Here is a 15,460-nt window from a genome sequence, read left to right on the forward strand (position 1 = left end):
CGTGCTTGCATACTCCCCTTGAAGGCTCTGGGGTAACCTCTCCCAGTCTGTCAGCATTTTACTGCTCTATGAGGCCTGAGTAACAATGCTGAGGCTGACTGAGCTCAGAGAAGAGGATGTGGTTTTCTTTGTGAGCTCCAGTTGGTAATCTCACTGTGTAGACTGGTTATACTGCTGCATTTATTTGCAAGTCAAAAAAAAATCAAGTGTTATGTAACACTATAGAAGAAAGCCAAACCTTATTTTTACTTCTAGGGTGGCAGACAGGGAGATTACAGACAGCATGGGGCATGTGAAGTCCTGATGCTTCTTTTTTTTTTTTTTCTTTTCTTTTTTTTTTTTTTTTTTGAGACACAGTTTCCCTCTTGTTACCCAGGCTGGAGTGCAATGGCGCGATCTCGGCTCACCGCAACCTCCGCCTCCTGGGTTCAGGCAATTCTCCTGCCTCAGCCTCCTGAGTAGCTGGGATTACCGGCACGCGCCACCATGCCCAGCTAATTTTTTTTTAGTATTTTTAGTAGAGACGGGGTTTCACTATGTTGACCAGGACGGTCTCGATCTCTCGACCTCATGATCCACCCGCCTCGGCCTCCCAAAGTGCTGGGATTACAGGCTTGAGCCACCGCGCCCGGCCCTTTTTTTTTTTTTTTTTTGAGACAGATTTTTGCTCTTGTCACTCAGGCTGGAGTGCAATGGCGTGATCTCTGTTCACTGTAACCTCCGCCTCCCGGGTTCAAGTGATTCTCCTGCCTCAGCCTCCTGAGTAGCTGGGATTACGGGCATGCGCCACCACACCTGGCTAATTTTGTATTTTTAGTAGAGATGGAATTTCTCCATGTTGGTCAGGCTGATCTCGAATTCCCAACTCAGGTGATTCGCCCACCTCAGCTTCCCCAAGTGTTGGGATCACAGGCATGAGTCACCGTACCTGGCCGTGGAGTCCTGACACTTCTACAAATTTGAAACAGACCTTTGGCATGCTGCCTGTTCAGTGCTCACACTGCCTGGTCTCATACTGGCTTGGCTGGTGGCAAACAGCCATCAGGGAAATAGGTAACCATGGACACTGATATGATGGCATCTAACTTTCCTTTACCAATACCAACATGGCTGGGTGTGGAGGCTTGTGCCTATAATTTCAGCACTTTGGGAGGCCAAGGAGGGAGGACTGTTTGAGCCCAGGAGTTCAAGGCCAGCCCCGGCAACAGAGCAAGACCCCATCTCTACCAAAAGAAAAAAAAAAAGCTGAGTATAGTGGCACGTGCCTGTAGTCCCAGCTGCTCGGGAGGTTGAGGTGGGAAGACTGCTTGAGCCCAGGAGGTTGAGGCTGCAGGGAACCATGGTTGCACCACTGCACTCTAGCCTAGGTGACAGAGCAAGACCCTGGCTCAAAAAGTAAACTAAATAGCACCAATAAGCCCTGCTCATCCACCTTTAAGAAATACTAAGAAGATCACACTAGCTCTGCTCTTCTTAATGATACTTCCTGTAACACTCGGTACATAGGACTTCACAGCAAAGCTGTTTATGAGCTTGTTTTACATCCCCAAGTAGAGTAGAAGCTCCCTAAGGGTAGTTCTTTAACCTTTCATCTCTGCATTCCCATAGCACCTACAGTATACTCTTGTGCAACACAGTTGTTCTATGTGTTGAAGTTGCTCTCCCACAGGAATAACAGCTGAAGTGTCTGGGACTAGTGCCTACCTACACGGAGATGGAGGGATCATTCGAAGAAACAGCAGGCATTCCTTCCTGGCCAAAAAGGTTGAGGAGTGAGCTCTCCCACTTGTCTGAAGGGTGGTAGGGGCACAGTATTATAAGCCTTTCCTGACAAAAGTGACAGCAAATTATCTGATGATTTTTCGGTCAAGTTAAAATGTAAGCTTTCAAGTTTTTAAAAGAAACTTGACAGCCAGCCATGGTGGCTCACGCCTATAATCCCAGCACTTTGGGAAGCTGAGGTGGGTGGATCACTTGAGGTCAAGAATTTGAGACCAGCCTGGCCAACATGGTAAAACCCCATCTCTATTGAAAAAGAAAAAAAAGGCTGGACATGGTGACTCACTCCTGTCATTCCAGCACTTTGGGAGGCCGAGGCAGGTGGATCACCTGACATCAGGAGTTCAAGACCAGCCTGGGCAACATGGTGAGACCCTTGTCTCTTTAAAAAAAAAAAAAAAGAAAAGAAAATTAGCCAGGTATGGTGGTGCACGCCTGTAATCCTAGCTACTTAGAAGGCTGAGGCAGGAGAATTGCTTGAACCCGGGAGGTGGAGGTTGTAGTGAGCCAAGATCCTGCCACCGTATTCCAGCCTGGGTGACAGAGTGAGACTCTGCCTCAAAAAAAAAAAAAGAAAGAAAGAAAGAAAGAAAGAGAAACTTGAGTTCTTTTCACAATGCAGCTGAATCTAGATGATGCATTTTAGAAAACCCCTGCCCTTAGCTTCTACAATTGCCTTCACGTACACTGCACTTCAAACCAGCCAAGCCTGCTGCTGTCCTTGGAAAATTCCCTGACAGTCTCACCCATTGTTCTTTTCTCTTGCTTCTCCTCTAGATCCAAATGGCAAACGTCCTTCATCCATCAGGATCCAACCCACATCTACTTGTTGCTGGACACGACCGCATTCCTTGGGTTTGAACTAACCTCTCCCTCCTCCGGTGCGCCCACAGCACTTGCACCAACAGTGGGTACTCAACAGATGAGTGTGCCTGCCGAGGAAGGGCTCCTCCGACAATCAGGGGACAATGGGGAATTGTGCTCTCCAGCCTTCCTACGCGTACAAGTCACACAGGAAGGAAGGTAAAGAGAAACTAGGGAAAACAGTTTTTGAAGAAAAACATTTCAAAATGAAAGTAATGAAAGTGCACAGTAACCCAGGCGGGGGCAGGGGTGAAGGGCGGAGGCACTTTGCTGCAGCGGAGCTCCTTCCTCAGTGCCCTGCACACCCGGCACTTGCTCGGTGAGCATCTCTTGTGTCAGTGACAGCCAGTGTGAGTACTCTTAGGTTCAGCTGCCACTCACTAGCTCTTGACCTTGGGGACAAGTTACTTAATCTCTGTGCCTCCACTGTTTCACTGGTAAATGGGAATGAGAGTTGGTTATTCTTGGGTTGTAGTGAGGATTACATGAATCCATCTATGAACAGCATTTGGTGCCTGGCACATGGGGAGCACAATAGAAGTGTGAGCTCATCTCCTTTTCATGCCAAGTATAGTGTGTTTATCTGCTAGAAGTGTCCGTTTGCAGGGGAATCTTTTCCACAGCAATCCCATACCATCATCCCACCTCTGTCAGAAAGCTCCCAGGCTGCTAAGGCAGCCTATTCAGGAGAGTTCTTATAAGGGTTTCCCACAGGGAGTTGAAATTTGCTGCAACCTCTATATCTTAGTTCTGCCCGGTAATATGAACTCAGAAAAATCTAATCTCTACTTCCATAAGTGTGATATTTCTTAGCTTTTCCCTCCCAATCCTAAAAACTATCTGGTCTGTTAACCATGCCACCTACTACCTGGTTCTGAAAGCTCCCACCCTTCTATGTCCACTGAGACCACAGCAGCCACAGGTGAACACAATACATCTTACTGGTGCCAACCTCTGGGCTGGATGACACCCATCTGCTATAAAGGTCAGGACTTAATTGGCATTTGGGGCAACAATTTCCTCCCTAAGAGTGTAGAATGAGTACAACCTGACACCACCAAGTCGTCTTCACAGACACTGCTTTACAGCAAGGTCTTCTCTACTGTTCCATGCTGCAGGAGCTAATTCCCCTTAGAGCTGAGTTTTCAGCATTGACTTTAAAGGACAGGGCAGGAGCTGCAGGTAATTCCAGGGAGGGAAGGATAGAAGACACTGCTCAGTCTCAGGGTTGTACAGTTTACGGATCATTTGCTTTTTATTCCCTTGGATGGCAGGTGAGGGGTGGTAAATTCCAAGATTCCGTTTTTTTTTTTTTTTTTTTTTTTTTTCTTTTTTTTCAAGACAGAGTCTCACTCTGTCACCCAGGCTAGAGTGCAATGGTGGTCTCCGCTCACTGTAACCTCTGCCTCCCGGGTTCAAGTGATTCTCCTGCCTCAGCCTCCTGAGAAGCTGGGATTACAGGCATGTGTCACCACACCCAGCTAATTTTTGTATTTTTAGTAGAGACAGTTTCACTATGATGACCAAGCTGATCTTAAACTCCTGACCTCATGACCCACTCACCTCGGCCTCCCAAAGTGCTGGGATTACAGGTGTGAGCCACTGCGCCTGGCCTGCAAGATTCCTGCTTTTGTCTAGGATGAATGCTATGATGCTAATGGAACTATATTTTCTAAGTATAACTTACTGAGTATAATCTTAATCTCCTTCGGAATGAGAATGAACATACTCATTAATTAAAGTGGCACAAAATCAAACCATATGGGGCCCCTTACGATGCTGTAACATTCCGCATTTAGCTCACTGATAAAATGACCAAAGCAAAACACCTCACATTGGTACACTGAAACCATACATTTCAGACGATCTGAACGTGCTTCTTTCTCTCTCTCACACGAACATCATGTTAAAACAAACACATATATGTATGTTTTCAACTCCACAATACTCTGTAAGGAACCACTGTTCCTCCAGCACCTTCTTCACGGATGAGGAAAATCAGAATCAGAGTTTTTAAATGACGAAGTTATCATATTTATGACAGCAGCCAGAGCAGAATTCAGGTGCTCTGACTCTTGTTCCAGCACTATTTACTCTACATCGCGTTTGGCTTTTTTCTATTGCAGAAGTTAAGTTAGCTGTTTTGGTGGCAGACAAGACTTTCTGGATTCCAGGCAACTGCGGTATGAACGAGGGAGACAGATCATTTATCTGACTAAGTGATGATTTTGTATCACTGTCCTCTGAGTTTGAAAATGGGCCCCTCACCTACACCAACACCCACTTCCTATATGCTTCTCCCCAGGGAGGTCCTGAAGCTCTTCTCAGAAATTCTTTTTTTGTTAGGAACACAGAATACTAACTGAAAAACGATTAACATTACTGAGTCAGTTGATTAGGGCAGGCTGGCCCCGGACTTCCACTGTGAGGAGACACTTACCTCTGCTGGGCACCTTATTTTTACTGAACGCAGCAGTCGGCTGATGTCCATAGGGATGTATGCCCAATTCCTGGGTGTGACTCACAGTTCCTAGCAAAGATTCAGGGTCCCCAGGTACACCGGTACTCAAGAGCAGAGGGCTGTCATGGCAACCTTTGGTCAATGTACTTGAACTCTTACTGTCTGGGAAGCTGTCCTTGGCCCCCCCACACGAGCAGTCCTCCTCCATGCTCTCTGAATGCATCAGTGCCGGCTGATGAGCATACCCGTGGGGCGGGGTAGCTGAGGAAGCCTGTGAGATACATTCTTGTGCCCTGATTTGTAGCAGGTGCTGGGGGCTGGTGTGATGGTGGTAAGAGTCAGCATTTTGATAAGATAAAGCCTGGCGCTCTGTCATGCTCTGTCCCCCAAGGCTGGGAGCCAGACTCCCCGCATCCCCTTGGTTCATGTGCCTGAACAGTTCCTGATATTCTTGCTGTTGCTGCTGCTGCTGCTGCTGCTGCTGCCGTTGTTGCTGCTGCCTTTTAATGAGCTGTGCAAACTCTGCTGGGGGCAGCCGGATGTCTGAGTGTCCGGTGAGCGAATGCCGTGGAGAGAGCAGTCCTTGAAGGATGTGGGGTACCTGCTGGTGTCTTGTATAGTCTGGCGGTGTGGGGGACAGCAGGGCCTGCTGTAGTGCCGATGTGGTATAGTGTGGCGGCTGCTGATGGGCACTGGGAGGGAAGGTGGGGAATTGGTCAAGTGGAGGGACTTTCAGGGCTTGGGTTGGAGAGAACCCCACTCCTGTTGAAGGGCTGTAGCTGCTGGGGGAACCCCGGGACTGGTCCGAAAACAGATGGGGGTGTAAATGCGCCTGGTCGTAGTTAGCAGGGGAGAACCGATTCACGTTCAAGCTGCAGACACAAAAGGGAGTGAGTACCAGCCATCCATGTAACAAGTACTAGACTCCCCAGGGAACAGCTCCTCCTCCTCCTCAGTAGGGAGCACCCACTGGCACAGAGAACTGTGGTGCGACAGGGAAATGGCAGATGTACGTATTGTTCCTACTTTTTCCATTATTGGCTTGTCCAGTAACCTCCAAGAGACTAAGGGCACTGCGTGAGTAATAGATCTAGCTCACCTTGAAGGAAACAACTTCAAGATGCTTCCTTCAAGAAAAGGGGAACTGGCATTTTTTTACACTCCTCTAATAGGCCATTTTCTTCTTTGTAAGCAAATAATAAGGCAGTTTTCTCATTTTCCACCTCAGTCTCTTTAGAATTTTAGCCCTGCGTCAATAAAAAGCTGACAAGTTCATCCCAAACTCACCATCGTGATTTTATAAAGGGTGAAACAAGAGCACAGCTTAATCAGACCCATTCTCCTTCCTCCTTTTCTTTCACCCTGCTAAGGGGCCTCCTCCCACCTGGATCCCATGCATAGATGGCTGGGTGACATTAGGCGGTCTTACCTGTGAGCCTCTGCACTGTCCGCACTCAGCTGCTTGGACAAGGGACGGTGCCCGTAGCTGAAGGTGGCCATCAGGTTGGTACGGTGCTGCATCTGCATCTGACTGGCACTGGGGCTGATGGAGATGCCCCGCCCACTAGATCCTGCAGCGGTACCTGCCATGCTGCTGAGCATGTCAACAGGCTCTTGTACTTGGATGGTGACCTGCTGTGACTGGGCAGGCTGCTGCATACCCAAGCAGGTTAATGCCACGTTGGGAGGAGAGGAACAGTTCTCAGGCTGCTGCTGGAAGATTGCACTGCGGGAAGGTAAGCCTTGAAACTGGGAGGGAGATGCAGCACCTGGAGAGAAAGGAATCTCAAGAGTGACCAAGCGCCCAGGTCACCAGCCAGCGAGGAGTAATGAGAGCCGATGAGGATACTCAAACCACATACCAGCTAGAACAGTGCTTCTCAAACTGCAGTGTGCCTAAGACAAATCTGGAGAACTCATTAAACAGAAGATTCCTGGGCCGCATCTACATAATTCTGTTTCAAACTCTGATTTGGTAGGTCAGGGTGGGTCCCCAAGAATTTGTGTTTCCAACCAGCTCCCTTTTCTAAAAGCGGTCCATGGATTGATTATACTTTGGGTAACTCAGATCTAGGCAGTGCTTCTTGAACTTTCACATGCACACAAATGGACTGGCATCTGGTTAAAAATGCACACTCCAATTGAGCAGGTCTGGAATACAACCTGAGATCTTACTTTTTCTGTCAATGTTGGTGGCTGGGGGATCCCACTTTAAGTGCCCAAAGGCCAATTCAGACTCTTCTCAAGGATGCTAGGGAGACTGATGAGGAACGTAGCTTGGGGAGTGTTACTCCAGAGATCCTCAGATGGTTGACCTCTGAAGACTCACACAGTCACGGTATACTTATCTTCACTCTCATCTATACACCCACAAGAGAGGGGCCCACATGCATAGTGGACAGCCAAATGGAGGCATGACTGTAAGGAAGATTCTGGTAGCTGCTTTTTATTCGGCAGGGCTGGAGATTTGATTGAAAATATTAAAAATAGTTAACGTTTGTTGAAAACCATCTTGTGCCAGATCAGTTATGGTACAGCATGTACCATAATTATCCTCAGTTGACATTTGAGAAGTGATATGGTTTGGCTCTGTGTACCCACCCAAATCTCATCTTGTAGTCCCCAGGTGTTGAGGGAGGGACCTGGCAGCAGGTGACTGGATCATGGGGGTGGTTTCTTCCCCCATGCCGTTCTCATGATAGTGAGGGACTTCTCATGAGATCTGGTCATTTGGTAAGTGTCTGGCACTTTCCCCTATGCAATCTCTCTCCTACCACCGTGTAAGACATGCCTTGCTTCTCCTTCCGCCATGATTGTGAGTTTCCTGAGGCCTCCCCAGCCATGTGGAACTGTGAGTCAAGTAAACCTCTTTCCTTTAGAAATTACCAAGTCTCAGTCAGTTCTTTACAGCAATGTGAAAATGGACTAATTCAAGAAGTCAAGTTAACTTAGCCAAGGGTTTACAGCTAAGAAATTGGTGGAACCAGGATGCAAAACGAAGCAGCTTGGCTCTAGAGCCCATACCCCTGAATACTATGATATTCTGCCTTTCAAATGGTTTGTGGTGCTCAAAACTGAGACCATCATTTTTTCCCATGTGGCATACAATGAACTGTTTAGTCTGAACCTCTCCACTCACCGTGAGGCTGGATCATGGCACTGCTCATGGGGGGAGGACTATTACTGGGCTGCCTGAAGAGATGGTTGTTGGGGTGGTTGGGGGGTGGGCTTGAAGGCTGAATCCTTAACCTTAAAAATAACAAAAGAGATACATAAAGAAGCTTCCTAAGGTGACAGTACGATCTTAAGTTGCAGCCATATGACATACATAAGTGGAAACTATTTTTTTTTATTTTCATAAGGCTTCATGTTAGAAAAATATACATAAGCCATCCACCACAGTCTATTTAAAACCTATCCCCATCTCGTTTGACTAGACTTCTCAGCCAAAATGGCAGAGTTCACTGTGGGTCTGTGTCTGGCCTCCTGTATTAGGTATCAGATTACTTTGCTCACGGAACTAGGAAAATGAAGTGGCACAGGAAGTTGGGATTCCAAGAAGGGTCCTGAAATTTACACTGGTTTATCTTCTTTTCAAATAGATTCTTGCAAAACGAATGCTCAAGTCAGTCCATATCTCCCAGTGAGTCAGGCCAAGGGTACCATGCTATGGAGACAATGGCTTAGGCACAACACAAAATGATTCATTACCTCTGGAGCTGGTGGGTGAGGAGGGCTGGCTGATTTTCACATGCAGCCTGAAGAGGTGGAGATGGCTGAGGAGGACAGATAGAGTCCTAAAACGTATATGGGGAAAGGAAAAAAAATTATTGTGAGCTTGAAGATTACTCAGAGCTATTCTCAGGAAGGGAAGAAACAGAAAGAACTATCTGTGACTCAGATTTATGGTTTCGTTGTTCACCAGAAGGTCTGATTACCTTCACTCAAACATGTCAACCATAAATAGAACTCAAATCCACTTTGCCCTGAGTGGTCTCCTCCAAAATGCACAGGCAAATCAGCCTGAAAGCAAACTCCAAACAAGTTGGAGACAGCAAAGAGTGAGGGCCTACTTGAATTTGTTGCTGGAGAATTTGATGGTGCTGCTCCTGCTGGTATAACATATGCTGCTGCTGGGTCTTCTCCAGGGTTCTTTCATCAATCTGCCCCCCGTACATCTTCTGCAGCTGCTCACACTCCTGAAGGGACAGTAGTTAATACAGATGGGATGTAGCCAGGCCCACCCCATGCAGTGATCTCAGCAGGTGCAGATCTTCCCCCAAGGTCTCATGGGCAGAAAGAGCCACAAGAGAACAGTGTCCTTGATGAGCAATTAACTCATTTATATAGGTATCTGGTGCACTAAATATATTCACACACTGTTCTGTATCAATGAATGGAAAACATCAAGAATGGCCTCTGTATGAGTAAAGGTGTCCAATGTGAAATCTGTGTACAAAGCACATGCCACTGGAAACTTGGTCATCACGAAGGCAGAAAGGAAACTGGCTATTTATAGAATCTTTATAGTATAGAAACATATAGAGGTACGTTTCCTTCCTCTGGAAGTGCCATTCCATACCACCTGGAGAGAATGCAGGTAGTAACAATGTACAGCGAGTTTAAGAAAGACCCAGTGCCCTAAATCATGACTGGAGTGCCAGGGTTGCACGGTGACTCACACCTATAATCCTAGCAGTTTGGGAGGCCAAGGCGGGTGGATCACTTGAGGTCAGAAGTTCGAGACACAGCCTGGCCAACGTGGTGAAACCCCATCTCTACTAAAAATACAAAAATTAGCCAGTATGGTGGTGCACACCTGTAGTCCCAGCTACCTGGGAAGCTGAGGCAGGAGAACTGCTAGAACCCAGGAGGTGGAGGTTGCGCCACACTGCACTCCAGCCTGAGAGACAGAGTAAGACTCCATCTCAAAAAAAAAAAAAAAAAAAAAAAAAAAAAGAAAGAAAGAAAAAGAAAAAGAAAAAAAAAAAGAAGTACCGTCTCTGGTGCCTTCCACAGAAACCCAAGGCCAGAAATTTCTTTCCAATGAACTACAGACAGTAGAGAAATTTAGTCCCTTCATGAGGGAAGCAAGTTGGATCCTGGGGAGGGCTGTACATAACACAAAGTAAATAAAAGTGCATTTGAAAGCTATACTTTCTTTTTCTTTTAAGACAGAGTCTGGCTCTGTCACCAGGCTGGAGTGCAGGGGTGCAATCTTGGCTCACTACAACCTCCACCTCCCAGGTTCAAGTGATTCTCCCACCTCAGTCTCCTAAGTAGCTGGGACTATGCTAGTTTTTAATTTTTTTGTGGAGAAGGGGTTCGCCATGATGCCTAGGCTGGTCTGGAACTCCTGGGCTCCTGGGCAATTCTCCCATTTTGGTCTCCCAAAGTGCTGGGACTACAGGCGGGATCCACTGCATCTGGCCCAAAAAGCTATACTTTTTTAACCTATAAAACTGCAATGTTGCTGATATAAAAGGGGGTATATGTTTACCACCCCAGTCCTCCTGCAGTCCTGGCCTCTGTCACCCATGCTCCTCCAGGGATGCCTGCCACCTCTTCCATTACCTGCTGCAACTGTTTGATGCTGCTGCTGTTGCCCATTTTTTCCAGGTGAGCTTTGAAGGCCTGGATGCTCGCAGCCCCATCTGAGAACCGGCGCACAGGGGAGAAACGCTCCGTAGGGAGGTGCAGAGTGTTGGAGTCCTTGTAGGTAGAGCTGAATACATGGGAAGAGAAGGTTAGAGGCTAGGACTCAGGGGTTTTGACAAAATCACACAGGGACTGTTGTTCCAGAAGAACATAAAGATGACTGGCTGCCCGGGTAGCCCTGTATATTATGCCACTTCCATGCCATTTCCAGACATTGGTCGTTTGTCTAGCCTGCTTCCCTTTAGAGGGCTCCAGGTGAACGTCTTCCAACTCTACTTACCTTCAGTTAGCTTACTTTCCAAGCCTGGGAAGGTCCTGAGATCAAGTACGTCTGGTTCTTATAAAAATACTAAGCCAGAGAGGCCAGGCGTGATGGCTCATGCCTGTGATTCCAGCACTTTGGGAGGCCAAGGTGGGCAGATCATGAGGTCAAGAGATCGATACCATCCTGGCCAACATGGTGAAACCCCATCTTTACTAAAAGTACAAAAAAATTAGCCAGGCGTGGTAGCATGCGCCTGTAGTCCCAGCTACTCGGGAGGCTAAGGCAGAAGAATCATTTGTACCTGGGAGGTGGAGGTTGCAGTGAGCCGAGATTGCACCACTGCACTGCAGCCTAGCGACAGAGCAAGACTCCGTCTCAAAAAAAAAAAAAAACAAAAAAAAAACAAAAACAAAAAAAAACACACAACAACAACAACAAAAAAAACCTAGGCCAGACAGTAAAGTTCTTAATATCCTCCAGGGCAGGCTGTACAGGAACTCTTGCTCTTTTATAATCATGTCTCTATCTAGTGCCTTTTGAAACCTTAAATTCACCATTTGAGCCAAAGTTTTCTCTGAGCAATGATCTCTGTATGACCAGAGGAAAACAACAGTCAGTTTTGTGGTCAAAGGCCTAGCCTGGAACTCACAGGTTCTGTGCTAGAAAATAGAAGGTGGAGATTGGGGGTGGGAGAAAATGAAGACTTCTGATCCTGGGATGGAGACAGCAAATTCTTAAGGAATGTGGGCCTTGAGATCCTGCACATACCTGGTCAACACAAATAAGGTCACCTACTGTGAAAATCAACTTCTCAGAGCAGCAGCACTCGCCCAACCTCCTAATGAAAGAGGAATCATATGGGTTACCTTCAAAGACCCCACTGCTCAGTCAGAACACAGCCAGAATCTTACAGAAAGAAAGAACAAGCTACTCATAAGGAATGCCTAAGACAGCATCAGGGTTCAAAGCTAACACCTACACTTGTGACCTGATGATCAGAAAGAGATGTTTATGGGTTGAGGTAAGCAGATAAAAGACTGCCAAGGCAGCATTCCAGTAGCAGATGGAAAGGATCAGGGTTTCATGTCCAGGGCAGAGATGCCATTGCACTGAACTTTGGATGAAATGATGTGCCACCTTGCCAGTGATTCATTCGGGACTGAAGCAGAACCACAGCTCAGGAAGCAGGTTAACAAGCGAGTTCAAATACAATGCAGACAGCGTGGGACCAGGAGGAATCTCATAATGGTGCAGAGGTATCCAGAAAGTTCTGGCAGCAGGTGAAAGCCTTTTACCCTCTCTTTGCTAATGATGACTTTAGTTTCAGACTCTACCTGGGGCTTGACCCAATCAATAGTGAGCTAATGAAATGAGCACGAACATGTATTTGTTTCAGTAACACACACAAAAAAAATGACTTTGGGAAGGGCCACAATCCAGGAACAGGGATCATGAAAGCTGTGTTCAGAAGCATTTCCTTGTAACTTGTCAGTTCTGTTTCTACTTCAGGTTTTTTGAGTTAAAGCAAGCAAGTACTATTTTCTCCTAAAATTTGACTCCTATGCTTTCAATGTTTTCTGATAATGGATGCGTTTCTGATCACCTCAGAAAGCTGTGTTCTTCAAGCAGCCAATACAGTCTTTCTGCACAAAAATCATTCTCTCCCATCAGAGCAATAATCCCAGGTCCAGGTAGTTCATGACTTTTTCAGAAGCTCAGGTTGTGAAGAGACCGATACCCAGGTCAGTCCAGCACAATAACCTCAGAGGAACAGTTCTGACGTAGCTGTTCATTTGAGAAGCATTGTTAAGTATCAATTGTGCTTGATTTTATTTGTATTTGCAATCACATTCAAATTCACGACGGCCTTGCATTAGGCTGATATTCCCACACTATACTCTCCAAACAGGGACTTGGTTCCCCACCTGGATAAAATCTATCTTTTGTTAGTTTAAAAAAAATTTTTTTTAGTTACACTTTTTAAAGCATTTTTAACTTTAAATTACACATTTCCAGATATGAAAAGGTTGATTAGACCCGTCTTCTGTTTCCATGTTGAACTTCATCTCTTCTACCCCAGAAGGATAGTTATATATACTGTTCTTTAATCATTTACTCCAGAAAATGAAAGGAATTCAAGAACCCATCCAGGCCACCCATATTCCATGTTTTATAGCCTTGGAAAGTTTGTCATTTCCCCTGAAGACTGGCTTTAATCTCTTTTGCTGCATATCTGTATAGTGATCCCAACAAGACATGCTGGGTTTGCGCAAATGCCCCACCTTATGCAATTTGCCCCTCATTAAACATTCATTTTCTTCCAGTTCAAATAGGCTTGAACACAGGAAACCCTCAAAGCACCAAAAAGGTTCACATGTAACCAGACAGCAGACAGATTTCCAGCAGGCAAGGCCTTGACAATGACTCCAGGCAGGGTGGACACCACACAGACAGAGCGGTGGCCAATGTGGTCCTTCCTGAGGAAGAAATGTCAATAGAATATAGGGTCTGTGATAAAGCCTGACTCTGGAAATGTGCTGATCTTCATGTTCTCCTTAAAAGAAGACCTCCTGAGGAACACCTAGAACTCAACAAGAATACCTAAAGGACTTCAGCTAAACAACAGACTCGAACAAGGGCTAAAACACAGTGTCAAGCTGTGAAGGAAGGGAAGATGGAGACAAGGAGAAAAGAAGGAATGAAGGGTCTATTAGATACCAGTGTAGAGCTCAAAGTTATGACAAGTCACAGGGAACGTACAGGGGAGGAGAAGGCAGCTCTCCAGTAGTCACTCAAAGTGCTCTTTATTTATTTATGCATTTATGTATGTATGTATTTATTTTTTGTTATACTTTAAGTTCTGAGATACATGTGCAGAACGTGCAGATTTGTTACATAGGTATACACATGCCATGATGGTCCAAGTGCTCTTTAATGTGCATGAACATTGTAGGTCCTGAGAGATTTTCATTAGAAAAAAGCCTGTTTTTCTGTGACATCATAGTTTTATCTGTGAATCGTCATTCTTGCTTCTCCTAACAGACCATTTTGATTAAATTACTCACAGTCATTCATAAAAACTTATCTTCCTTCTTTTAGGGTTCCAACGTGGCACTAATTATGTCTCAGTCTGCTCAGAGTTCACCTGCCTCTGCTGATTATGTTGATGCCAAATGGATAACCAGCCACAATAAAGCTTGCCAGTGTGAGCTGGTTGCAAGATTTCACAACAACACATATATAAACCTGTTTTCTTTGGAATCTGATTGCTTTTCAACCTTCCCAAGGCTGCTTTTCACTGTCTTCCCCCAAATACAGAGATTAAATACGCTCTAGCAATTGATGGTGGCTTTGAACGTGTGGGCCATGAGCTTGGGGATGGCTTCAGACTGGACATGACTGAGATTTTTAGTCATCAAGGTATTTACAGAAGATAATAATCTTCTCCATCTAGCAAAGTGTCATTCCACACCTGCTTCCAGGCTTACTTGGAGTCAATGAAGTTTTCTTGGCCAGGAAAGTTAAACTTGCTTTTATTTCTTCAAGAGAATGGATTATAAATGTAATGGAACCTAGCAAAAGATTCTGCCATCAGAGTATTGAAAGAATGACCTCTTAACTACTTCACTCAAGAGGATCTCTGCTCTACTGTTCAAAAGGGGCTTTGTCTTCATTTCCAAGCTGGTGGTTCAATGGCAACACGATATGAAATGCTCATTCTTTTGAAGGTGATGGATTATTAAAGGTCAAGTCTATCGATATGGCTACAAATCTTCCTGTTTCCAGGTGGCATTCTGAGAGTTTCATTTCCTTGCAGGAAAGTTCAATTTTATCTAAGAATCAACATCTAGAATCACGGGAATCAAATGCAGACAATAAACAGGTCTGCAGGGTAACGGGAGAGAGGAATCTCGCATTGCTCCAGGGTGCAGTAAAAAACCTTTGCCCTGTGCATTGCTTAGTGCGAGGAGCTGAGAAGATGTGAGTTCAGGATGACAGCTGGCTTCAATTTAAAGCCACGATGCTAGTCACCATCTCTGTGAGACTAATCAGAAGGGTGCCTGTCCGATGAGCCTCAAGGAGCTCACACAGCTCATGTGGCTACTCACCGATGCTGATCAGGTACCAGGTGAGGAGGCCAGACCCGGGAACGGAAAGGCTGCTGTCCTAGCTGCCGTTGTAGGTCCGGTGGGATCTCAGCTGTAGGGTTGGTCATGGCCAGTGTATGTCTTTTGGACCTATTTGCCAAGTACCTGCAACAAGCAGGAGCACATTTCATAGTAAAAAAGACAGACAGGAATATTCCTCCACAAGAAGCATTAGAAGTTAATCCAAAGCACTCAGTGAGATTGTGCCAGAGCTCACGAAGGGCTCGATGGCAAACAGAGCCCTGACTGGATGGAAGTGAAACATGTCCGGCTGGCCAACAGAAG

At 46.0% G+C, this 15,460-nt stretch overlaps 1 protein-coding gene across 6 annotated transcripts in view; it reads right to left on the reverse strand.

Annotated features, from left to right (window-relative positions):
- The window catches only part of SIK3 (SIK family kinase 3), a 241,417-nt gene that overhangs the window by 10,884 nt on the left and 215,073 nt on the right, over positions 1-15,460 (reverse strand). For 2 of the 6 annotated variants that reach the window (XM_039471143.2, XM_039471142.2), the window contains 7 exons: positions 15,137-15,280; positions 10,679-10,829; positions 9,178-9,303; positions 8,816-8,901; positions 8,244-8,353; positions 6,534-6,873; positions 5,084-5,796 (listed from right to left, as the gene is read on the reverse strand). In XM_039471143.2, coding sequence (XP_039327077.1) covers positions 5,084-5,796; positions 6,534-6,873; positions 8,244-8,353; positions 8,816-8,901; positions 9,178-9,303; positions 10,679-10,829; positions 15,137-15,280 — 1,670 coding nt within the window. Of the gene's footprint in view, positions 1-5,083; positions 5,977-6,533; positions 6,874-8,243; positions 8,354-8,815; positions 8,902-9,177; positions 9,304-10,678; positions 10,830-15,136; positions 15,281-15,460 lie in introns of all 6 variants that reach the window. The other 4 variants (XM_039471141.2, XM_039471139.2, XM_039471144.2 and 1 more) reach the window with 3 other exon arrangements.

The sequence above is a fragment of the Saimiri boliviensis genome, chromosome 6 (genome assembly GCF_048565385.1).
Source record: "Saimiri boliviensis isolate mSaiBol1 chromosome 6, mSaiBol1.pri, whole genome shotgun sequence".
NCBI classification, from domain to species: domain Eukaryota; kingdom Metazoa; phylum Chordata; class Mammalia; order Primates; family Cebidae; genus Saimiri; species Saimiri boliviensis.